Consider the following 27202-nt stretch of genomic DNA (forward strand, 5'->3'; position numbering starts at 1 on the left):
TCATATTCATTAAAACTTAGACGTTTCAGTTTTCTTCAAAAACATTTATCAGGACAACCAACATAACATGTGCAGAAAATGTAATATATACCCCCAGATTAAATTAAATTAAACTAAAACTGAGTACTTTGTTTCACTTGTACGCCGTTCACAGCTGGCAAAACGTGTGAGTGCTTGCTTTGAGATACTGGCATGTAGAGCCCCCAACTGTGAAAGGCGTACTGTTTCTATTCTAAGGTATTGCCTGGGCAACAGACAAAGTGCAACGCTTGGTGGTTCGAAAGTGATCTCGATCCATTGAACTGCAAAGATCATCATTCAAAAAATGCACACAACCCCAGTGTTCCAGGCAACAAACTCCCCAAGTGAAACAAGTGTATAAAACAGACTGTGCAAACACCTGAAACACAACATAAATCATACAATTACATATTAAAAACAAAATGATATTGCAAATGGCAGGGTAAATGGAACTACTTAAATAAATATACAACAAATGTGTTACTGAATGGTAACCATCTTATTAGATTATAAATGTAAGACAAAAACCAGAGAAAAAGGTGGCGCTGATAATAAGTGAAATATCACAGGTAAACCCAGTGCAGCATATAAAGAAATCACCAAAGTGTATAGTCACGGAATAACACTTACATACAAAAGTTTAAAAATGAAGATATGGTGCTTGCGCACACATTGGATGATATTCTTGCATATTCTTGCATTAATATTCTTGCATTAATTAAGTGTTTCCCAGGTTACCACATCACCTGTTTTTAAGCTATTTAAACAAGATAGGTCTCAAATAAAAAGCCATAATAACCGTTGCACTTAAAAAAAATCAAGCGCAAAAAAATAATAATCCATCTTCACCCATGGAGGGCTCCGCGCAGACTGAGCTCTACAGGGTGGGGGAAGGTTTATAAAGCCTTGCCCCGCCCTGCAGTTAGGCTCAGAGCACTCTGATTGGTGGGTTTAAGCCATCCGATCAGAGTGCTCTGACAGGTAAATGAAAAGACTGACAGGTAAGTCTCTACATTTACCTGTCACAGCACTCTGATTTGTTGGTTTGAAATCCACCAATCAGAAAGCTCTGTGTCATTTTACACAGCGTGGGAAAGTTATTTGGAATTTTCCCACGCTGTGTAATTTGACTCATAACTCTCTGATTGGTGGATTAAGTAATTTAAAATTTTACATAGTGTAACATTCTTCTTCTTCCACTGGGTAAGTAAATTAGTAAATCAATACTGTGCTTCGGAACTTCGGCAATTCGGCACTTCGGCACTTCAGCAACTTCGGCACTTTGGCACTTCAGCACTTCGGAACTTTGGAACTTCGGCACTTCAACACTTCGACACTTCAGAAATTCGGTAATTTCGTAACTTTGGGACCTCGGTAATTCGGCACTTTGGCACTTTGCCCGAAACTCGTCTGAATTCATATTCGGTCCGAAACTAATTGCACATGTCTACAGACTAACATGTTGGGTCCTTAATCTAAGACCGACGGCCTGACAAAGGAGGGGGCCCGGCGGTTTGCCCTGTGACGAAGTGCCCTTCGCCACTTGTGCCTGGAGAGGACTAATTGCCAGCCTCCTGCCTTGTGACTTTGGCCCCTGGGATATATTGCTTGTTAAAAACTCTATTTTAGCAGATTGGATTTTAAAAGACTCTTTCTGCCCCTTTAATTGCATGAGAAAATATGCCTCTTCCCCTCCCCCTTTTTCCTCTCTATTGTTTCTCCAGCAGGGCATTGTCCCAGGGATACTGCCAGACCAGTTTAAACTGGCTGCTTTGTCCCTCCTCAATCTCTCATCAGCCCTTGCTAAACTTTAACCCCATGGCGATATCTGGGGATAGGTTGAATGTGGGGGTTCTGTTCAGTATAATAGGAATTATGTATTTTTATGTATTTTAATTGTTGTTGTAAATGGAGATATTCCCTGTAACTGGAGATAATTAAGTTACCACACCCACTTAAGACAATTATCTCCAGGATAGAGGAGAAGATAGACTGCTGGTTCAGAATATGTAACTTTTATGGAAACTGTATGTATGGTTTGGAATTTATGAAGATTGTATAAAACTGTATATTTTCCTGCCTGTGGTAATTAAGTTAACCCATTGTGGTGTCTGGCGGAGCACTTGAAGCCCTCGGGAAGTGCTAGGAGCATCCAGTAATGGAGGTACCCAGTCGGCGTGCCAGGCGGTCCGTTACATGCCCATAATGCCGCTGGGTACGAGGCCCCTCTAGTCAGTCTGCCCTGATGGAGAACCAGCCTCCAGTCTGCAGCTCCGCCGGGAGTGAGCTGCAGACTGAGGTTGTGACAAACTGCCCTTTGCCACTGGCTTTTTATGCGACAAACTGCCCTTTGCCCATGGCTTTTGGAGAAGCCTGATTGCCAGCCTCCTGCCTTATGACTATGGCCCTGGGGTGTATGGTCCTTTAAAAACATTATTTGGGCATATTGGATTGTAACACACTTTTTCTGCCCCTTTAATTCCATGAGAAATTTTGTCTCTTCCCCTCCCCCTGTTTCCTGTCTATTGTTTCTCCAGCAGGGTGTTGTCCCAGGGACACTGCCAGACCAGTTTAAACTGGCTGCTTTGTCCCTCCTCAATCTCTCATCAGCCCTTGCTAAACTTTAACCCCATGGCGATTTTATTCTGTTCGGTGGATCTGAGCCCTGTTCAGATATATTGAGCGCTCAGATCCAAGCTATCTGGGGATAGGTTGAATGTGGGAGTTCTGTTCAGTATAATAGGAATTATGGAATTATGGAAAAAGGTATTTTAATTGTTGTTGTAAATGGAGATATTCCCTGTACCTGGAGATAATTAATCTCCAAAAAACAAAAACAAACAATTGATGGGAAAAGATGATTGATGAATAGGACACTGCCCCTTAATGTTGATTTCATTTAATGATCAAATGAGAAGTGGCCAATAGAAGGAAAAGGGACGAGCAGTAAAAACATATATATATTTATATTTTATATATTTAATAAATGTATAAGATATAAACATATATGAATATAGATTTTTTTTTACTGCACCTTTTTCCCTGTAGGGTTATTTTTCTCTCTTGGTCTGTAAACCAGATTGTGGTAAAATGCACCTATCAGTGAACTGCAAAATATATACATAATATTTATAATATGTCCATATGTTGCAGTACACTGATTGGCTCCTTTTAATGCCCTTTTGGTGTGTCTGATTAGTTTTCCTGAAATAAATATACAACAAATGTGTTACTAAATGGTAACCATCTTATTAGATTATAAATGTGTCGCCAATGCAAGAAAAAACCTTTAATATTATATTAGAGGGATGAAGCGGATACTGCTCACAAAGACAAATGGATTTAAACACTACAGCATGCCAAAACAAAAACTGGTTTTTCAGTTGTTGAGGATCACCATAAAAAATAAATACCAAAAACTATTTGTTACTGTCTATGAGGCAGAGCGTAAATATTTACAGGACAGTTGGATTCGAATCTATTGTGCGGACTAAGTTAAAAAGCAGGGATTAGAGGTCTCCCTGTACTGAAGTTGAGAAAAAAGAAATGCGAAGAGTTCAAAGAAAAGTGGCACCAGACGCCATCATGATATTGTAAAGAGGGAAACTGCATGATATAGTAAATGTGAGAAAATGTAGCCGAAGATCGATGGGCAGGGGAATAAAATTCAACATTGTTGACTACTTTGATCTACACATACATTTATAATGGATACACTGTGCAATAATGGAAGCTGGGGTACAGCTACAGAGATCATTTAATTGGATTCATAACTCCACCATACACCTATCTGCTCCAGAGGAGATTTAAAGGAACACTCCAAGCACCATAACTACTGCAGATCAATGTAGTGGTTATGGTGTTTGGAGTGTCCCTTTAACCTTTTCACTTTTTCCTTTTAAAAATATCAGAATAACATTTATTTTAATCATGGGATGCAAAGCTACTACAAAGTACAAAGTACAGTAATTCTGTGAATAGATGGCGTTTTTAGCTGATATTTTTTTCATGTGTTTGTTGTGTATTGGGATCCTTCACAGAGACTATAAATAAATAGAATTTCATTTCCTTTGCATGTGTGTTTTTTTTTTTTTTTTTCTATTTTCTTTTTTATGATGTCAGAAGTAGGACACGGCAATAGTGAAGGAAGTAGCTTACTATCCAGACGGAATCATGGAGCCTGCAAAAAATAAAATAAATAAAAATGTTGTGAAGCATTCTAAAACACAAATATGCTAAACGATGATAAAAACACTCACAAATAGATTAACTAAATGGAAACAAACTGATAAAACCTTAATTCTTGAACAGCTTCATGAGGACACCGGATACACTGGAAGTTGTGTAAAATCTACAGTATAATATAAACACTAACATAAACATAGGAAAAGTATAGGAAAATATGCCATCTAGAAGCCTCATTGCAAAAAATATAGAAGATAAAAATTTATACGTTACTGAAGTTAGCCAGACAGCCACTAGAGGGCATCCATTGCTTTAATAGAAAACTAAAATGTTACACAATGTTATTTTAATATTATAAAAATAGGAATACAATTATTTATGTATATGTCAAAAATATCAATAAATGACTTGCTTACATGTGATATGGTGCTGTTTTTCTCATTGTTAAACCCGGCAGGCGGTTTTTCTGCACACGCAAGGTAAAAAATGCTGTGTTTTGTGAATATTTCTCCTCGTGATGGTTGTGCCGCACATTACAGCCATAAACAATGTGAGACAGAAAAACATCACAGACAAATCATTAATGTCTGCTAATAGCCTGAAATAGCAGCAGCCAAACACCCCCGATAGTAAATACAAATTAATATGTTTGGGAGCCGCCCAGGTCCAAACTAGTAGAGAAACGACAACTGGTCCTATTATAAAGAACACTCCGAGCACCATAACCACTACAGCTCACAGTAGAAATTATGGTAACAGGTGTGCCCTGGCGCTCCCCTCCTATTCAAGAAGCCATTTTAGAACTCTTATTCTAATTACCTGGGATCCGCTGTGCCCCACTCCATGCCAGCAATACGGATAATTATGGTTTGAAAACTAAACTTTTGCCATACCTGACATGCTTAAATTACAAGTTTATTCACAAAATTCACAAAAACAAACCCTGGTGCATGGGCCTGGGAGCCAATCGCTCAGGGCCAGATTAAGAGCCCAGTGGGCCTGGTGCTGACAATTATGATGGGCCTATTTACAGAATCTTATCGACCAAAAACACTAAAACAGTCATACCTCCTAAGCATCATGTATCTGATGGAGATGGTGTTGGAGGGAAACTCAAAGGATGCAGCTATACGAAAACACATACCCTATGCTAATCTCTCTCTAAGTTATGTTTTAATCTTTCAAGTAAATCCATATCCCGTAACAGCAGTGTCCAGTGAAGCAGGAAGTCAATGGGCAGGGTAAAAGGGTGTGCCACTGGTGCGAATCACGTGACCAGACCTGCCAAAAGGGGCGAACATGCCCAAAAAGGGGGCATGTCTGTCCAAAGAATTGGAAGGCCAGTCTGGCATGAATGCATGTCAGGCTGACTGCCAATAATGCAGGCTGTCCAACTAAGGGCATACTATGCAGGCAGCACCCTGAGCTTGACATAAATGCATCAAATGATGCACCTGCTCCACGCTTTCTGAGGACTGTCCCCTAGCATTCACATGTCCACTTGTCTTCTTACTAGCAGGCAGAAGTTCCTGGTATATAGTCTGGGACAGAGAAAAGGTGTATGTAGTGAGTGTAGAAGAAAGGGGACATGCCACAGAGTACCTTTCTTTTTTATTTCTAATTTTATTGTCAGCCAGTCCACACAAGTTTTGTTGCCATACATTCCTCTTAAGCTTCCAAACTTAAAGGGACACTATAGTCACCAGAACAACTACAGCTTATTGTATTTGTTCTGGTAAGTAGAATCATTCCCTCCAGGCTTTTTGCAGTAAACACTGTCTTTTCAGAAAAAATAACTCTGATGGCCGCTCCTTAGATGGCTGCTAGAGGTGCTTCCTGGGGCAGTACTGCCTTGTGTGCAGCACAGCCATTCGGTGTCTCCACCCTCTGCATGCAGACTCTGAACTTTCCTCATAGAGATGCATTGAATCAATTTATCTTCACGAGGAGATGCTGATTGGCCAGGGCTGGCTTTGCCCCTGGGGGCTGGCTCTGCCCCTGATCTGCCTAGTTGACAATCTCAGCCAATCCTATGAGGAAGCATTGTAATTTGCTCAGACCTCCACTTCTGATTATGTCAGCAGACAGAGTCAGTTCAGAGGCAGACAGGGACAGAGCCAGCAGCTGCAGACTTGAATACAAGTAAGGTTTTACTATATTTAGGGAGGCAAGAGGGGGACACGGGGGCTAAATGGTGGTTTTAACATGATAAGGTCAGAAATACATGATTGTGTTCCTGACCCTATGGTGTTCCTTTAAGCAAGAGTATGTGAAGAGTAGTTAGGGTTGCCACCTTTCTTGGAAAAAAAATACCAGCCTTATTCATTTGTATAATTAATTAGTTATGCGTGACAAAACATGATGTAAATCACAAGGAGTGACATAAGAGAAAATCACTAGGGACACTGAGACATGGGGACACAGACACTGGGAGACGAGGGGAAACTAGGAGCCATGGGGACACAGACACAAGGGACACTGAGACATGGGGACACAGACACTGGGAGACTAGGGGACACTGGGAGACATGGGGACACTGTGTCCCTAGTGTCTCCGTGTCCCAATATCTCAGTGTCTCCCAATGTTCCTATGTCTCACAATGTCCCCATGTGTCTCAGTGTCCCCATTTCTCCCAGTGTCCCCTAGTGTCTCAGTGTCCCCATGTTTTCCAGTGTCCCCTAGTGTCTCAGTGTCCCCACGTGTCCCATAGTGTCTCAGTCTCCCTATGTCTCCCTGCTGCCTTTCCCCCCATCCCTCACTTACCTGAGCTGTAGAGCTGCTGTGTAGCTGCTCCCCCAAGGATCAGTGAGTAGTAGAGAGAGGCAGGGAGGGATATGCTGTTACTTCCTATCCCTGCCTCTCTCCACACACAGTGACCCCTACTGGCCGGTGGTAGTATTGCAGAGTAATCTCCGTTTATACTGAGAAAAATATCTGCATTTGCATTGCCGGTATTACTGCAATACTGGCACAGCCAGGAAGCCTCAAATACCAGCTGTGCCAGTAAAATACCAGTCAGTGGCAAACCTAAGAGTAGTGTGTATAAAAAAATGTTTTTTTTTTTTTTTTTTTTTTAAATGGGCCTATTCCATGGGCCTAGGCCTGGGCCTGGAGATGCAGCTCCATCATCCCCTATGTTAATCCGGCCCTGCAATCACTAAATGCTAAAACAGCCCAGTAATAGGTCAGCATAAGTCCATATAGTTTCAAATATTCTGTAAAAAGTATGGGTTTCAGTCACTTAGAGAAGATGTCAATATGCTGGGGCACACTAGGCACCATAATTACTACAGAACAGTGTAATGGGTGTGGGCCAAACCAATATTTTGCCAAACTTTTGGAGGCAGTTTGACAAAAAAAATAGGTCTCCCCGAAACCGAGATTGAGCCACACCTTTGAGTGCTCAGGAAGCAATAACTCAGACAGACACCGACCTATGCTGAATCACTGCTTCTATTTATTACGTGTAAGCATACAGCTTTTATAAACTGCCAACTTATGCTTCCAACAGAATGTCAAAACAAGCTTCTAAACCTTACAAGGAGATACACACAAGGAGTAACACTCAGTGGCAGAACTAATGTAGAGAAAGCCCTGGACCACCTCTAGCACAAGGGGGGGGTCAACAAATAGATCCCCATCTGTTGAACTCCCACTAAAGCTAAGCCTGCTGGGGATTTACCATTTGCGAATCCTCGCAGTGTTTGTGTGTTGTTTGAATGTAAGCATGTTGTTGTATAGAGCACGTGTGCACATGCACGGGTGTTTTTGCACGTACTGTTGCTATGAGAATGCAGTGGTGTACTTGTGTGTAGTGTTTATAATTTTATCATTTGAATGCAGGGATGTGTTTGTGTATAATGTTTGTGTTTGAGGGAAGGGTTGTGTTTCTACACAGTGTTGGTGTTTAATTGCTGGGATGTATGCACATATACACATACACTGCTACATACTTGCACAAATATACATACACATTAACACACACACACACACATACACTCACACACACAAACACACTAAAACGTACATATACTGACATATACACACTCTGATATGGAGACAGAAACACTGTCTTACAAAGATCTTGACACACAAATGCACACACTGACACATGCACACAAACTAAGATATACACGCCTTGGCACACAGATAAATACACTGACAGATACACACATTTTGACACAGAGATACACTCAGTGACACATGCACACATCTTTATTTGTTTGCTAAGATAGGTGATTTTAAGTAGTCTTTTTTTTTTTAAGTAGTCTTTTTTTTAAGTAGTCTTTTTTTGTTTTTGTGTGCGCGCTGTTCCTTTATTTGTATTTTGTATTAATTTTGATCTTTATGGCAGCACCACTACTTAGAAATGCATGTTCTGGCTGTGCCCCCAATTCCTATTCTTTCTGTGTAGATTTGGAATGCAGACCAGATTCTTATTGGACTAAGCACTCCACCCATCTATTATAGGTGCCCCTTTGGAGAAAAGTATACATTGATGATTCAAAGATAGGGAATTTGAGAGAGTTAATGCAAAGAAGAAACAACCATCACAAAGACCCCTTCACCCCCTCTCACTGCCACTACACTCCCTACCCACTGTCACTGCCCCTCTACTACCTATCACTGCCCATCTACCTCCTGTCACTGCCCCTCCACCCCCCCCTACGACCTGTCACTGCCCCTCTACCTTGGAATGAATAGAGACAGACCATCGGTTCTGTTCAGCCTGTTTTGGAAAGACATGAATTGTCTATGTGTTTCTTGTTTGTCATGTAACCAGTGATTTTAAACAGAATTATGAAGTAAGTGAATATTACTTACATTGATCTCAGCACTGTGATTGCAGTACATGGGTTTATATCACATACTAGCACTCTAACTGAATAGTTACACCTATCCATAACACATTAATCATGGGAATACAGAGATAATACATACTTGTTTTCTGGTTAGGAGTAAATTGATGCCGAGGAAAAGTCCAACAATAACAACTGCAAAACCCTTGGCAATAAAAACTCCACAGAGGAGAGAATTTTCAGCGGTAGACATCGTTTGTAGATTTAAAACATCTGAAACATCTGTTATTTGAAACGAGAGTTTGAAGAATGTTATGTAGTCACATCATATGCAGTATCTATAGTCACTGCAACATTCCATCTGAGCATGCTCAGTGCGTACCCAAAATATCTAGATATTTCCCATTGGTATTTTCCTTCAGTAAGTGATCTGGATTCCTAGAATTTCATTTTACTGCAACAACGACATGTCAGAATAGCATATAAATTTTATTTTATCAATTTATTCCAATGGAGGTCTTACCCATCCCTCTAATAGCCCAGTGTGGAGAAAATCAGGTCTATAAGAGGACTAGCCATATGTTCCAGGAGACTAGCCATATGTTCCAGTTAACAAATTATGTAAAAATGACCCTGATTAATCTAACATCCGTTACACGTATTTTATATTAAAGGAACACTATAGGGTCAGGAACACAAACGTGTATTCCTGACCCTATAACATAGATGTCAAACGCGCGGCCCATGGGCCGCATGCACCTCACAACTAATATGTTTGTGGCCCTCGGCCCGCGAGGGAGCGCTGAATGTGAGCTCTCCCTGCTCAACTTCCCGCAGTGATGCCGGGAGCTGGAATATGATGTTACTCCGGCTCCCGGCATCACTGCAGCGCACGAGGGAGGTGAGCAGGGAGAGCTGAAAATTAATGCTCCCTCGCTGCCTGTCCACCCCCCTGCCTGCCTGAATGTACACCTGCCCATCAGCCTCACTAGACACCAGGTACGAAATCCACCCTGCTCTCCCAAAGGTAGCAAGGCTGGGTGGATTTAAATTAAAATAATTTAAAAAAAAAGTGTTGGGGGGGATATGTGTGTTTGTGTGTATGGGTGTATGGCTGTCTCTGTGTGTGTAATGCTGTCTGTGTGTGTATGGCTGTCTGTGTGTGTGTATGGATGTCAGTGTGTGTATTGCTGTCTGTGTGTGTGCGTACATGTGTGTATGGCTGTCTGTGTGTGTGTATGACTGTCCATGTGTATGGCTGTCTGTGTGTGAGTAATGCTGTGTGTGTGTGTTTGTCTGTCAGTGAGTGTGTGTGTGTGTGTGTGTGTGTGTGTATGTGTCAGTGTGTGTCTGTGAGGGAGCCTGTGTGTCTGAGTGATTGTGTGTGTCTGACGAAAATCACAAACCAATAGCAGATCACAGACATACATCAAAAAACGTAATGAATATATAATATATATATATATATGAAAAAAGAGAAGACATCAAAAGACATCTCTTTTTTTCATATATATATATATATTATTATTCATTACGTTTTATGATGTATGTCTGTGATCTGCCATTGTTTCGTGATTTTCGTCAGAAACAATGTTTAGGTGATATGCCAGAAAAATTGTGGACTTTTTAATTAATATATGCTGTCATTTAAACTTGGAGTTTTTAACAAGAGCCAATGGTGAAGGGAGTATCATACACCACGCCTACAATGACAACTATAAAAGAACAGGACAGCTGAATTGTGACGTGATCTGAGGAAGTCGCCCAGGCGAAACGCATCATCGCGTCTTTACACGCGCAACGTCATCACGTCAACACGTGGTCGTACACAGCTCAGTTTTCCGAAAGAACTCCCTGTAAGGGCTGACTGTTTCGTAAGACCGCTAGTGCTAGGTGCAGTTCTTTCAAAATATACTGTAAAGGGGTCTGGACTTCTGTATGAAATAGAGAGCGTTTTCACATTCTCTGTGAACTTTTAATTAAATGGAAATAAAGAACATTTTACATTCAGCTGCCGTCCTGAATACCTGAATACCTGCCTATATCCAGTCCTGTATTGTGCACAAAGGCCTGAGAAGTTAGAGCAGACTTTTACTGCTCTCTCCTTGTGAGTTTCATTTCATTCATTTATTTATTATTTTTTATTATACAGTATTACGCTATATTTTTCCCTTTTTCTTTTCATGTATTACGTTCTTATATATCTCTGGAAGAAATAGTGTGGCATCCCTATTTCCTTAGTAAGTTGTTTTAGTTTATTTTAACACATAACACACTTGTGAACTTGCACATTTATTTAATATCATTGTATTTGATATTTTTAACACAATATTGTGCATTGCACTGACACTTTCTTTCACTTTGCTGCACTTTAAATTTGTAAAGGTACCGCACATTTTTTTTTATTTTATATTTGATTGATTGGGTGGTTTTAGAGCTTTTCCACTGGTAAGGTGCTGCTTTACCTTTGTTAACTTTTGTAGAAGTATATATTTTACCACGATACCGTAAATTATTAGTGCCTTTTTGCTCGATTCTTTTTGTATATTTCCCTTTAAATTTAGCATTCTCATTAGCTCAGGAAAAGAGCTATAGCTGTGAAGCACTCTGAAATACAAGTGGTAGATCTCACAGATTGACAGAGCTTGCAATCTAAATAAGATAATAACACACGTTTACATGTATGTAAAGAGTATTGTGAATAGTTACACACACAGTAAATAGAACGGTAATAATGACACACTTTTACCTCCCCGGCAGTATCTCTGTGGATTCACGGTTCTGGAGATGGTACTGACTGGGTTCTTTGCAGTACACGTGAAGATGTTATTTGTATCTGTAATATGCAGTGATCCATTAACCACATTTATTTCAGTGCTGTTTGAGCTGATCCAGGTAATATTCACATCAGATCCATTTACCATACAGAATAAAATGACACTGCAGGTTCCATTTCTGGTAACACTGGGGAGAATCTCCATATCTTCAGACAGCAATTTTCCTGGAATCGGTATATAAAATGTTGATATAATAATATTATACATTGTGGGTTAATCAGTCCACGGTTGATGCTTTTTACTCTGTTTAGCTTTGGCTAACAACAGACAAATACAGTGATTGCTGGCACCATCCATTAATAAACTTACATTATTAAAAGTTTTCTTTAAAAATTCAGCCAAAGCAAATTTCGTCGTTTGAGCAATTTCGTTCGTCTGAATTCCGGCCAATACATTTGGTTCATTTTTTTTATATGGATGAATTCAATTACGCATTGCCCGGCTTGATTTTTCTGCTTTCCAATAGGTTGAGCAGACAAAGTGGCACCGTAACTACTACAGCTCACTGATAGTTTCCTACAGCAAGTGACTTGGATGCCTAACATTTAAATTTTATTGCAACAACGACATGTACCATTCAGAATAGCAACTGATTTTTATTTTATCAATTTATTCAAAGGAGGCTTTACCCATTCCTCTAATAGCCTCTAATTCCTCTAATAGCCCATTCCTCTAATAGCCCAGTTTAGAGAAAATCAGGTCTGTAAGAAATATATTGAGGGGATTAGCCACATGATCCATTAAACAAATTATGTAAAAACTGCCTTGATTAATCTAACATCTGTTACTCGTATTGTATATTAGAGGAACACTATAGGGTCAGGAACACACATGTGTATAGACAACCTTTAAGTAGTATTGTACCAAAACAACATTTTGGACCCTTAGCGTGATGGTCCTTTTTTTAAAACCGAGGTGTGTATGTTGCCGTATTCTGCTTGTGTTATTTGGTAATGGGTGCTGTAGTTGCTTTGTAGCGTTGTATTTGTGTGTATGTGGGCTGTTACGTGGTATATGTCAATGATAGTTTGTGGTGTTGTGTATGATATCTATGAATGTGTACTGTGTATGAGGGCTGCTTGTGGAGTTGTACGTGTGGTTGTTATGTCACTTTGTGTGTTTGGTTGTGTGTGTATGCGTGGGGCTATCTGTGGTATTGCATGTGAGACGCTGCTTGTAGGGTTGTGTGCATGTATGTGGATTGTCAGTGGTGTTGCGTTTGTAGGGCCTGTGTGTGCTTTTGTGTGTTCTGTTTGCATTATTTGTATGAAGTATGCAGCTCTCTGTATAACTATCAGTATGGATGACTTCCTGGGGTCCAGTGGGGACTGGGCTGGCCAGGTGCAGGTTAAGGGCATGAACTGCAATAGCTGCTATGGGATGCTCTACTCCAGTGTGTCTACCTGTTACCAAGTGCTGGGAAGAAGTGATCTGATATCATTTCCTCTAAGTGCTGCAATGTGTAATTAAGGCTTGTCCCTCACCACCTGCAATCACCACTTGGTTTCAGGCCCTGGGGAGATAGCACAGCTACAGTTGCAAGAAAAAGTATGTGAACCCTTTGGAATGATATGGATTTCTGCACAAATTGGTCATAACATGTGATCTGATCATCATCTAAGTCACAACAATAGACAATCACAGTCTGCTTAAACTAACAACACACAAAGAATGAAATGTTGCCATGTTTTTATTGAACACACCATGTAAACATTCACAGTGCAGGTGGAAAAAGTATGTGAACCCCTAGAATAATGACATCTCCAAGAGCTAATTGGAGTGAGATGTCAGTCAACTGGAGTCCAATCAATGAGATGAGATTGGAGGTGTTGGTTACAGCTGCCCTGCCCTATAAAAAACACACACCAGTTCTGGGTTTGCTTTTCACAAGAAGCATTGCCTGATGTGAATGATGCCTCGCACAATTTGGGGGGTTGAATGGGTTTTAGTTTATATAATATGCTGCATCGCGATTTCCCACTACGTACGTACAAGGTAATAACAAAGCTTTATGATGATTACAGTTTAGATGTCAGAGACAATCTTTGAGACTCTGGTGCTTTCAAAAATAAACTGTCTCAGTGGGTAAAAGCAGGGCACGCACTTCCAGCGTGAACGAAAATGAATCTACCTGCCAGGGTGATGCCAGGCTCGGAATTACTAGAAATGGTTACACATTAACAATGTCAATAAAATATGTTATCAGCTGTCGCTGTGTTTACCCACCATAAATAATGGTAATATGGGCTAAAGGAACGCTGCAAACCCTTAAAGCACTTCAGCTGATAAATGGTTTAGTGAAGTAACAGGAAACGGGCGACCAGTGATCTAAAAATACTTTACAACACTCCGCGTTTTATATAAATGTATTTATTGATAAAGCTGGCGTGTTCCTTTAATCTCACTGATACTTTGTGTAAACTCTATACATTGATAAATATGGACACTTACTAAATATTCGGAGATCGTACTGTTGTTCACAGAACTTGATTTTGGGGCCTGTGAGTATATATGCAGTGTACTCTCCCTGGTCTTCACTGGTTAGTTTAGTAAAGTTTAAAGACCCATCAGCCGTTCCATACAATCTGCCTTCATACCGGTTATATCGAATGTCTATTTCTCCATCTGGTCTTGTTGTAGCAAAATGGATATTAGCGATCACCCAAGCTATATCTTTGATTGCAGTCTGGTTCAAAGGGAGAACGACCTCTCCACTCACTGCGCCAAAAACTTTCCTTTTATCTCCACACAAATCTGCACACAATATACCTAGGAAAGAAGTTAACCGGATTAACAGCTGTTTGAATTAAATAGTTGAATATCTTACATGTATATCAGTTTTATCTGCAAATATTCATCAATCCACATGGAGAAATAAAAGAATGAAAAATGAAGGAACATTTTTTTTGTTATTGATGTTTTTGTAAATACTAAGAGAAAAGCGTTCAAGAGTCATAAAAAGACATATTGCAATTGAGTCAGAACGGTGTGAACAAGCAGTGACGACCCGGTATGTACCCACTGGGCCAGCCTCTTCACAGGAGCTGGCCACCTAAGGGCCCCCCCGAAGCTGGCCCTGGTGTCACCCGGCAGGCAGGTTGGCGGGCGGGCGTGCGGGGCAGCACTCTCCCCTGAGTGCTCTCTCTTCCGCTCCCTCACGCACCGCACTGATACCGGAGCCGGAAGATGACTTCATCTTCGGGCGCCGGCATCCCTATGCGGCGCGCGAGGGAGCTGAAGAGGAAGCACTCAAGGGAGATTGCTCCCTCGCGCGCCCTCCAGCCTGCCCGGTGACCGGCCGCTCAGGAGCCCGGCAGCACCACTGGACCTCAGGGAATCCCCTCAGCACTCCAAAAGGTAAGGAGACTGGGGGATTACATTAAATAAAAACATGTGTATTAGTGTTAGTGTGTTAGTGTGTGTGTTAGTGTCTGTGTGTGTGTTAGTGTGTCTGTGTGTGTGTGTTAGTGTGTGTGTGTGTTAGTGTGTGTGAGTGTGTTAGTGTTAATGTTAGTGTGTGTGTGTTAGTGTTAGTGTGTGTGTGTTAGTGTGTGTTAGTGTGTGTGTGTTAGTGTTAGTATGTGTGTGTGTGTGTTAGTGTGTGTGTCTGCTAGTGGGTGTGTTAGTGTGTGTGTCTGCTAGTGGGTGTCAGTGAGTGTGTCTGTTATTGAGTGTGTGTCTGATAGTGAGTGTCAGTGAGTGTGTTACTGTGTGTGTCTGTTACTGAGTGTGTTTGTGTGTGTATGTTAGTGAGTTTTTTTGATGTCTGTTATTGAGTGTATGTATGTCTGTCGCTGAGTGTGTCTCTGTCAGTAAATGTGTGTGTCTGTTAGCTAGTGTGTATGCATCTGTTCGTGAGAGTGTGTGTGTGTCTTCAGCACTTACCTTTCTCCAGCGCCGGACTCCCTTGGCGCTGGGGATCCCTCCGCCTCTCAGTTCCGAATGCGCATGGGCGGCTAGAGGCGCACACGCATTCAAACCGCCCATAGGAAAGCATTACTCAATGCTTTCCTATGGATGTTCAGCGTTGTCTCACTGTGATTTTCACAGTGAGAATCGCAGAAGCTCCTCTAGCGGTTGTCAGTGAGACAGCCACTAGAGGCTGGATTAACCTTCAGTGAAACATAGCAGTTTCTCTGAAACTGCTATGTTTTCAGCTGAGGGGTTAAAACTAGAGGGACCTGGCACCCAGACCACTTCATTGAGCTGATGTGATCTGGGTGTCTGTAGTGGTCCTCTAAGTGTGTGTGCATACCACGGTCGCAAGGGTCGCAGCCCTGCAACCCCTGCGACCAGGTGCCCGCCGCTATGTGTTGTGGCCTGCGCTGAGTAAGCGCAGGGGAGGGGGGGCACCGATCATTTTTTGCACCAGGGCCCCATGGGTCATGTGTACGCCACTGTGAACAAGTATATGATATGTGGTAATACAGTAGTTATAAATCATTTATCACTTACAATAGACTCAGATTGCTGGAACCCTTATCAGCTCACAGTTTGGGTAAAACAGTAAAGATTGAGGAGGGATCTTCCCTGGCTAAATTTTAAACTGTATGGCTGGTAGTGTGTGCTTAGCCTTTACTCTGACATGAAAATCAGGTAGAGCAGATGCATCTTTAAGACTTAGAGTACCATGTCACAAATATTCAATTTAATCTGCCCACACCTCTAATCCAGTGAGCTGCACTAATACAATTATACTGTATGCTGTAAAACAATGTCCAGTTCGGCAGTCTGACATCTCTCCATCTACTGTATTTGTATAAATGTTGCAATTCCCCTGCCAACACTGTTTAATAAAGATTACATTTGATATTATACAGAATGTGAACTTACTTTTTGGAAGGAAGATGAATATTAAGATCCAGATGTGAATATAGATCATTTTGTCTCTCGTTGAACTGTCAGTCTATAAAGGGAGCAGAACTCTGGCCCTTCCTGTTTCTATATAAGAACGTCCCCTTTACAAACACAAATACAGTGACTGTGTGACATCTTTACAACATGAAAAAGCTCTTTGAACATATGTCCACTGCTTCCACCCATTCACTACGAAATCCATTTTGTTTTAATATTAGCAAAATGTATATAAGGAACATGCTATTCTCCAAGCTTCAAGCTTTCAATATAGAATAATATCAATTTACATCATTTTAGTTAATTATTCATGTAATATAAATTGCCCCAACCTTTTGTATGGGTACCTGTAAGAGAGGTTTGCAGAGTGATTTGACAGCTAACCTCTAACCCGGAGACTCTAGGCCCCATGTAAAGGAAATTCCCAATTCAGTTCCAAAGGGTCTAACTAAATACTGGGACGAGTGAGACTCCTGGAGAGTTCATTGACAAAAAAAATCTACAGGTGTGTTATGTGCCCATAAAGAGTTCACCCATATAGGTACTATGAAACAGAAATTGGAAATTGGGACTTTAAGGGTTAATTTATATTGGCACTTGAATAATTAAATGTAAGAACCACTGAGACTACATAGTGGCATTTAAAGTGTTCACATTATGTTGGAAATGCATATGTTAAAACGGGTTTAGTTTGGCAGGACTGTAGGAGGTAATTCTTTGTGTTATAATGTTAAGAATGCCCCCTCCACATTTTGGGTCTTTACCCTGGGAAGCCTGGGTGAGATGGATGGTCACCTTCAAGTCCTTCTGACACACACAGGTACACATTTTTGATGCTGTGTGTAACGGACCGGTTCGCTCACAAGGGGATAAAAAACGTTTAGGCGATAATCCCCTTTCCAGACAGACCAGCAGCTACTGCAATCACCAACCTCCCGAACTCCAAACTGCACGTATTCACCAACTCTCGAACAAGAGACACATGAACCCTGGAAGCAGCCGAACAGGAAAAGCAATACGAACAGCTTACACTATTGGCAATCGGCATACAGTCAAATTCCCCCCAAGAATGAGACAACACTTCACTTTCAGGGTCAAGCAGGAACTCTGATTTATTCACACAACTGTCTTATAAAGGATTCTCCCATGCAAGGGAGGGATTTACAACAATTACACAATACACCAATCACACATGAGTTACCTCCCACAATGCCTCACAATCCCTCCCCTCTGGCCTGGAGATAATTGGGGAAGGAATCTAATTATCTCCAAGGACAGAGGCAAAACTCCATTACCCACATGGCAGACAAAAAGACAGTAAAATACATAAAATTACATACTGATACATTTAACACATAAAACACACATTTCTACATATCCCCAGATAGCTTAGAACTGAGCGCACATTATTAGGTGAATGGCACTCAGATCACACAAATACAGTTTAATTGCCATGGAGCCAAAGTCTTTAATTACACGAATAGGCTCCATGGCATAGCTATCTGGGTTAAAACATATCCACATATCCCAAAGTACTGACTGAACTGGTGTTCGACACCAAGGGCACAAATAGGAACCAGGGGGCGGACGGCTCAGCTGTGTTCGCGCAAGTAAGTGTCCATTTTCAGTTCCACAGTGTTAGTGCTGAACACCGCTGGCCTTTCGGGACTTAAAATGGCCGCTGCCACGTGTTCGGCAAACGAACAAAGGCCACCCAGCGTTCATCAATTAAGCTGCGGTTAACCGCAGCTTCTGGGCGGTCAATTGGCGGCACACTCCAGCTCCCCGGTGGTCCCCCGTTCGGTAGTTGGAATCTACCAAACACCCCGGCAGAAAGGCACGAATAAGCCTTTCTGCAGGGAAAATAAATGGTTTAACCTGCAGGGCCATAGTCCAAAGGGAGCAGGCGAGCAACCAGGCTTCTCCAGTTCACAGTGGCGAGGTTGGTTTCGCCACACTGTGCCTGGAAGCATTAAGTAGCAGTACCCAGCTGTGAAACAGAGGAACCCAGCACCAATGTCTAAAATACCTGGTGATAGTCCTGTGCGTTTTGCTCTGCGCTAAGGTGTGCGGATAGTGCCTGGAAGAAAGCTATCCAATGTCACTCTGAACAGGAGTGAGCTTAATCTGGAAGCCGAATGCTTCACTAAAATAATAACCAGGTGGCAATCAGGGAGAAAAACAAGACAATGAGTAAGCGCTAGATAACACAATATGGCAGCAACCCTATAAGGGAATCCCTCAAAGACCCTTAGACACAACACAGAAAGAATAAAATAAAATAAGGGCTGCGCCAGATAAAACTAGGTAAAATAGTCCAGATAAAATAAATGGATAAAAAGAGAAAGTCTTATCTAAAGGCGTCTGTTGAAGTTGTATTGAATGGCAGTATTCAGTCCGGAACAATTGTCCTTATTATGTTCTTCCTTATGGATCAACTCATATGCAAGAGACAAGAAGATATATAGGAAGCCAAATAGTGTAGTATGTTTGATAATAGAGGAAGTGAAAATATAAAAATCTTGAATGCAAACATTTAAAAGAGCTAAAACCCGCTCTGGTGTGAAGGGCGTACAGCGGTTTGATCCCCGCTTATGGGATATGAGGTGAATTTCCTTCGTCTGTGTTTCCTCCGTTCGTGGTATGATAAACACTCGGGTAGAGAGAAACAGCCAATAGTGTTCACTGTGAAAGAAACTATTAAATAAAATAATAAAATAGAATGGGTACTCACAAGATAGGAGCAGATCAACTGCTCCTTGTTGATAGCGCTGGTGGGATAATCCCCACCTAGGATTAGTTGGAGTCCGGTGTGATAAAAGGATGCCAGGTAAAAAGTAGATTCATGTGTATTAAAAGATAAATAGTACAATAAAAAGTAACCAAATATACTTTAATATTAAAAATACACAATTATATAACCATAAACGCGTTTCGCCAAAAGGCGTTATCAATATGGGGAAAGCAATCAGGGAGAATAGCAAGGAGTCAAATCTGGGCAGGTTTACAATCACATACTAGCCTTACTAGTATGTATTGTACCACTAACACACCCACAAACAGGCTGCACTTATGTTTATATAATATACTTTCACACACAGGAAAGAAAAGTGACAGTTTTGTTTACAAGCACTTGTGTGTATCCACTTTCACACTGGAGTAACACGTAGATTATAGTGGAAAGGAAAGCACACACAAACAAGCTGAATTACCAATCACACTCACTCAACACATGTACAACAGGCGACTTTCTATGTGCTTATGTTTGTGTCAAATAACGATCATTTGCGCAATGCAGTTAAGTCAATCACCCTTTAAAAGTAGAATTAAAGCTATAGGTTGCCAGTAACTGTAATCAGTCACCCTTTATCAGGAGAACCCAGTTATTAATTACTAGTAACTAATAATGAATGCAATGATTTTAAGTTAGTAACCTTTTACTAGGAGCATTAAAAGCAATAGTCATTTAAGTTCCTGTATAAATAGTACATTTACACATGTGATAACATTGGACCCACATCCGACAGAATAATGCATACAAAATCACCATTTAGTGAATAAGCCTCTTGCAGCAATGACAACACTAAAACACATCCCTCGAGTCGTGGTGTGGTATTGTCACCCAAAAATAACTTGGGGGGGGGGGCTTACTGACTAAATCACACTGGAAAAAACATTAGTGTTTAAATAAAAATGTATATTTATGTTAATTTGGTTATTAACTTCTTATAATCATAACTCTGGCAAAATCCTGCCGACTACGCTAAGTGTTTAGGTTCACTATACCAAAGAAAATGTTTGCTTCCAAAAATGCTTTTTGGGTGTTCTAGAGTGCTTGCAGAACATGTGCTTAGGGAGTACCAAGATGGCCGTAGACCATGTGTTACCTATAATATATGAATTATGAAATATGAATTCTTCTAACAGGAATCCCGCCCCAACAATATAGTGTTATACAACCACAATTACATTAACTAGCAGACTTACTTTAAACTAAAAGCACAGCAAGGCAAACAGATTGTATTGTAATTTATTTCAGCAGAGTTATATCCTAGCAGCTAATCACCAATTATAACAATCACTCTGAAACTGGCAAAGTAAATAATTGCAGTAAATGGGTGGGTGGTGGAGGTGATGATAAGTCACAAAGCTAGTGCAGGCAGGCCACTGTCACGAGGTCACTCTCAACCTCTAAACATAATAGACACAATGCCTGAATATAACTCCAGACTACAGGGCGCCACAACCACTAGAGTATATATAAATGCCAAACAATGAAAAAATAACAATGGGTGGAAATCCAAACAATCCACTTTATTTTGGAACAATAAATAAAATAGTAAAATATGCGCAATATATGCAGGAAAAAAACAATATAAATATTAACAGCCAAATTGGCCAAGAACCCCTAAGGACAGCAGCTATAAACTCACAGAAGCCTTTAGATGTAATAAGGTGCCAAGTGCTAAAGTGCAAACAATGCAAAGTGCTTGATGTAACTTCAAAGAATGGACACCAATACAGAACAATAAAGTGCTTACAGGAGACAGAAAAAACTGCTGTGCCGAAAATGTAGGGATCTTGTGGGTGCTCAACGCGTTTCGTCGATCTCGACTTCCTCAGGAGCTTGCTGGGTGTGCACTGGTCCTCTTCTTCTTTTAAATCTGCCGGTCCGACCGCCATTCCCCGGTCGCGCATGCGCAGATCGCGCCGTACGTGCCATCTAATTTACGTGCCATCTAATGCTCTAATTTGCCAATTTTGTGTATGTTTGAAGGATTGCATGATAGGCAGGTCTGTAAATTCAGACCGCATCCACATTGAGCGCTCGATTAATTCGGGCTGCTCGTCATGCGGCTGTGTAAAGTATACATAAAGTTATTTTTGCGTTCCAGCTTGGTTTGCGCATGCGCACATCGACCGGCCGTGCGTCATTACGTATGATGGCACGTACGGCGCGATCTGCGCATGCGCGACCGGGGAATGGCGGTCGGACCGGCAGATTTAAAAGAAGAAGAGGACCAGTGCACACCCAGCAAGCTCCTGAGGAAGTCGAAAGTAAATAATGTTTATAAAAAAAATGGTAAAAGTTATAATAAATAGACATGTCCGAATATGAATTAGGACAAATTTCGGGCAATTCGGACATTCGGGTACTTCCGAATGTCCGAATTGCCGAAGTGCCGAATTGCCGAGGTCCCGAAGTTCCGAAATTACTGAATTAACGAATTTCCGAAGTGGTGGGGGCCAGGGGGGAGGACATTAAGTCCCCCCCCCTTATTAGTATTTAAGGCCCCCACCCACCGCTCAGGGGTGGGGGCCAGGTGGGAGGACATTAGGACCCCCCCTTATTCCAATTTAGGGCCCCCACCCACTGCTCAGGGGTGGGGGCCAGGGGGAGGACATTAGGTCCCCCCCATTATTTTTTAGGGCCCCCACCCACCTCTCAGGGGTGGGGGCCAGGGGGGAGGACATTAGGTCCCCCCTATTAGTATTTAAGGCCCCCACCCACCGCTCAGGGGTGGGGGACGGGGGAGGACATTAGGTTCCCCCCCTTATTCCAATTTAGGGCCCCCACCCGCCGCTCAGGGGTGGGGACCAGGGGGGAGGACATTAGGTCCCCCCCTTATTAGTATTTAGGGCCCCCACCCACCGCTCAGGGGTGGGGGCCAGGGGGGAGGACATTAGGTCCCCCCCTTATTAGTATTTAGGGACCCCACCCGCCGCTCAGGGGTGGGGACCAGGGGGGAGGACATTAGGTCCCCCCCTTATTAGTATTTAGGGCCCCCACCCACCGCTCAGGGGTGGGGGCCAGGGGGGAGGACATTAGGTCCCCCCTTATTAGTATTTAGGGCCCCCATCTGCCGCTCAGGGGTGGGGACCAGGGAGGAGGACATTAGGTCCCCCCTTATTTTACTGTAGGGCCCCCACCCGCCGCTCTGGAGTAGGGGCCAGTGGGGGACATTAGGTCCCCCCCTTTAGTTTAAAAGACCCCACTCACGCGTCGGATGGGGGCTCGGGAGGGAGGACCCTATTTTTTCTTTTTTTTTTATTTGACCCCGGGATCAAATAGCCCATTGCCTGCCCACTAAATTACATATTTTCCTTCTAACGCATGAATCTGAGATAAAAGTTAAACTGGTTTAACTGTAGATTGCCAGTTATCAAGACTTCAAGAGTGACTCCAGTTTCCTTTGTTTGAGATGAACTCTTTGAGAGCTGAAAAAACTGTCACTTATCCAGGGAATATTTGCTAAATGGTGAAACTCAGAGTCTATAACTTAGTGAGTTATGGGTGCAAAAGCACAAATAGTATTAAAAATGTTACTTATATTTGATGTCCATAACAGTGACTTTAAAGAATATTATGAATAGAAGGAATACACGGAGAGGGAGACAAGAACAAATATGCATGGCGAAATCTTTCTCTATATATAGGCCTGCCATTTGCTTTTTACAATGTGTGCATGGGGGAATGATGTTACTTGTAGCTGCAATGCAAAGGTTTTACAAGCACATCAAGATTATTTTATGATTGTTTCTGCGGATTGTCTTCACAAGAAGGAATGTGATCGGATAACTTTTCTCTTTACTGGAACAGAGACCTCATCCCATCACTCATTACTTCCAAGAAAGACAATTCAGTAATCAGGTAAACATACATGTATTTTAAACAATTATATTCTCCCAATAGTTAGAAAAATAAATTTTCTAAAAATATTTTCTAAAATAATTGAAAAAAACACAGTTAGTAGAAAAAAAAAATCTTACCGTTGAACATCCACAGCCGGGAAGTGGATAGGTGGTCACATGTGTCCTTTATGGATATCTGGATGTTGAAAGGAGAGCTTTTTATTTAGATATTGATTTTCCAACTTTCTAGGGCTCTGACTACCAGCTGCGTGTGCTAATACTTCTCTTTCATCATGTTAATGGTAACTCTTACTATGTGTCTTAAAGGAACTCCTCAAGCACCAAAACCACTCCAGCTCTCTGCAGTGGTTATAGTTCCAGGAATGGCATGGTGATCTGCTATTGTAAATAGTCAATCAGTTTTTGAATGGTTTGACTTCCTACCTGGTGTCTGCCGCTCCCTGTCTTCACGACTTATGCCATAGAGCTTGAAGCTTGAAGCAGGAGCTTCCATTAGCTCTCTTAAGCTAAATCCTGCAAAACATGACTTGCCTTATAGGCTAAGAATCAGCAGGTGATGTTCTCAGCCAATGAGCTAAGTTCTGCAGTACTGCAGGGATCTGCTCAGGATTGTCCTACTTGGGGGTTTCTGATGCTCTGACATTCTGACTAAAGTCTTTTGCACTTTGAGAAAATAATCAATGTAGCAATAGTATAAAAATGTTTTAGTCAACATGCTCCTAGCACACAAAACTGCACCAATGAGATCAGGGCAACAAAAACAGCATCGGGGTGCCTCTCCCAAAAAACGGGAGACTTAGGGTATTTTCCTCTAAAATCCTGGTTTCTTCATTCCAAGAAAAATGTATTATGATCTAACAGGTAAATAAAGCAATCACAGTTCACATAAAACAAGCGTGTTTTGTCCTGTGAAGAACTTCTTCATGGACCGTCCGGGATATACAATAAGTAAAAAGATTTCCCCACCAAAGCACTTGTTCAAATAACCCCATAACCTATCTTACTGTTCCGTAGGAGTGCTCCTTATCTCCATATTGTTTGTATTAGAAGAGCATCATGCCCTGTTTTTTAATTGTAATGTTATGCATTGTTAGGCAGCAGTCTATATTATACTTTTTGTTTATCCTACATTTATGTGCTATCTATACATAGCATGTTTCAAATTAATTTTATAATATCAAAACAAAAAGGGCTTTACAGTGAAGGAGTAAAATAGATAATTGTAACGCCTTACTAAGGTTTTAACTTGTCATAGTACATGGGAGAAGTTCTTAAACTGAAACAAAAAGGTCCACAATGATCCACCAATGATCACCTTAAAACGTATGGAGAACAAATGGGCGAGACCCTACAAAAAATGAATTCTAATTTGGAACAGCTGTTAAGACAGGCCAAATCAGAAAATATAATTACTCAATCAAATTTTGACTATCTATTGCAACTCACTCCTACAATTCCCATCTTTTATTTTTTACCCAAAATCCATAAAAATCTGTTAAAACCTCCAGGACGCCCAATAATCAGTGGGATAAATTCCATTACAGCCACTTTATCAGCATTTGTTGATTCTTTTTTTCAAATATATGCACAAACAGCATTATCTTATGTTAAAGACACTAAATCTTTTTTGCAGGGGATGGAGAGCACCGAGTGGAGTCCAAAATACAGCTGGGCAACACTCAATGTTACTTCATTATATACAGTAATTGAACACAATTTGGGACTTGAGGCTATAAATCATTTTATGACTGGGGATACTAATATATCTCCCCAAGTTAGAAATTTTGTAGTGACATCAGTTCAATTTATTTTAGAGCATAATTATTTTTTCTTTAATGAAAAATATTATTTACAGATCACGTGGACTACCATGGGCACCAGGTTCGCCCCCAACTATGCCAACACATACATGAGAAGATAGGAAGATCTTTTTGCATGGTCTGGTCATGGCCGGAGGGAGATCCTGGTGCTCTTGCGGAGATACATCGATGACATTATTATTATTTGGAAGGGGTCTTCTTTTTGTTTTCAGGAATTTGTGGGATATCTTAATGATAATAACCAATACTACTTATAGTTTACACCAGTTTGGAACAAAACCACTATACATTTTTTTAGATGTGACATTGATGTGTAAGGATGATCACATCGAATCAAAATGCTTTTATAACCCCTTAAGGACACATGACATGTGTGACATGTCATAATTCCCTTTTATTCCAGAAGTTTGGTCCTTAAGGGGTTAAACTCACTGACGGTAATGGGTATGTTCATAACAAAAGTTGCCATCATAGGATGTGGCTAAAAGGCATAGCCAAAAGCCAATTTATGAGTGTGAAACGCAATTGCTCTCACCCCCAGGATTTTGATTCCCAATCAATACACATTAAGAATAAATTGATAAATAAGGGAAATAACAAAAATAGTCTGGAAACAGAGATCAGAGTTATAAAGAAGATGGAAAGGAGCAAGTTGCTAACGGACAAACCAAAAATAGAGGATTCTAGTGAATCTTTCAAATATGCATTCATGACACAATATAATGTAAACCATCAACGTATTAAAAAAAGTCTACATAAATATTGGCTTATGTTACTTGAAGACCCAATATTGGGAAATTCTCTACCAAAACGTCCTACTTTAATATGTAGAAAAAAATCGGAATTTAAAAAATGTACTTTACTTAAAATGTAGAACTAGCAGGGAGATAGAGACATCAACAGGATTTAGGGGATGCAACAGGTGCAGAGCCTGTTTAACGGTTAATCTTGTTAGAACTAAGACTTTTTGTAGTTCTGTTACTGGAGAGTCTTTTTGTATCAAGTCTGAGATTGGGTGCCGCACGGACTTTGAGGTTTACTTACTGCAGTGTCCGTGCGGCAAACAATACGTCGGTCATACCAGGAGGAATCTAAAAATCCGTGGTCTTGAGCATATAAATAATTATATTAAAAAAGGTCTTTTGTCACATTCAGGCCCCTTACATTGCAACTTATGTCCCATTTTCTCCTTTAAAAACTTTAAAATTATTGGAATTGAGAGGGTCTTACCCCATTGGAGAGGAGCAAATAGGGTCCCGAATTTTATCCCAAAGAGAGACCTTTTGGATCCATATGTTGCGCACTTTAGAACCACGAGGATTGAACGTTGATATCGACTTAGTTTGCTTCTTATAAATGGCAGGTATAAATGTTGGTATATATGACCTCCTGGTATTTCATTTATTTATTTAATGTGAATAATATCCTTTTGGTGTTTTGTATTTTTAAGTTTATTTTCTTTTTATTTTTCATATTTTTTACCTATGTTATTCTAAATACATCATGAATAATTTTTAGGGAATATACATAGAGATTTTGATTAATATGAAATCTCATCAAGATAATGAAATAAATATACTGGTCTAAAGAATCTTTGAAATAGATTAAAATTATGGAGAATGGCAAAATAAATGGATATATGTGGCTATATATGTATTACACATATATTATATCTAATTGTATATGTTTGTATAAAAATTGAATTAATTTGTAGCATAATCTAAACATTCAATACTTAAACATATTGCTTGTAAGATAGGCTGAAAAGAAATAACAAGAATGTATTATAGAATCAACAATATAAAATTAGGTTGCCTATGTTATAAGTTCAGTGATGCACCACAGAGATAGTAATGTGCATATTATAACATTAGTTATGTAATCTTTATAAAATTTGTACATGTGCTCTATTTTTAAGATCTAACGTTGTTCTTTATTGATATAATATCTTCCAGCTAACTTATTGTTATTTCCCCGAGTGTTTTTTAAAGCCAATTCCCCTACAGTACACCAGGGGAAGAATGATCCATTT

The 27202-nt window shown here is 40.7% G+C and overlaps 1 protein-coding gene across 1 annotated transcript; it reads right to left on the reverse strand.

Annotated features, from left to right (window-relative positions):
* Nucleotides 1–232: 232 nt before the first annotated feature.
* LOC134582670 (SLAM family member 5-like) lies at nucleotides 233–16727 on the reverse strand. The gene is made up of 5 exons (XM_063439322.1): nucleotides 16676–16727; nucleotides 14294–14611; nucleotides 11755–12006; nucleotides 9148–9287; nucleotides 233–400 (listed from the first exon to the last, which is right to left on the reverse strand). The coding sequence occupies exons 1-5, from the start codon at nucleotides 16722–16724 to the stop codon at nucleotides 233–235; spliced, it is 927 nt and encodes a 308-aa protein (XP_063295392.1). The 5' UTR covers nucleotides 16725–16727.
* Nucleotides 16728–27202: the final 10475 nt, after the last annotated feature.

This window comes from Pelobates fuscus, chromosome 13 (genome assembly GCF_036172605.1).
Source record: "Pelobates fuscus isolate aPelFus1 chromosome 13, aPelFus1.pri, whole genome shotgun sequence".
In the NCBI taxonomy this organism is placed as follows: Eukaryota; Metazoa; Chordata; class Amphibia; order Anura; family Pelobatidae; genus Pelobates; species Pelobates fuscus.

What these genes read in the sequence shown, in the direction of transcription:
- LOC134582670 (XM_063439322.1), bottom strand. Translation starts at nt 16,724, where the DNA reads ATGATCTATATTCACATCTGGATCTTAATATTCATCTTCCTTCCAAAA. An exon ending in ACAGAGATACTGCCGGGGAG is followed by an intron (nt 9,288 to 11,754) that starts GTAAAAGTGTGT and finishes TTCAAATAACAG; the next exon opens with ATGTTTCAGATGTTTTAAAT. An exon ending in TACTCCTAACCAGAAAACAA is followed by an intron (nt 401 to 9,147) that starts GTATGTATTATC and finishes GTTGTGTTTCAG; the next exon opens with GTGTTTGCACAGTCTGTTTT.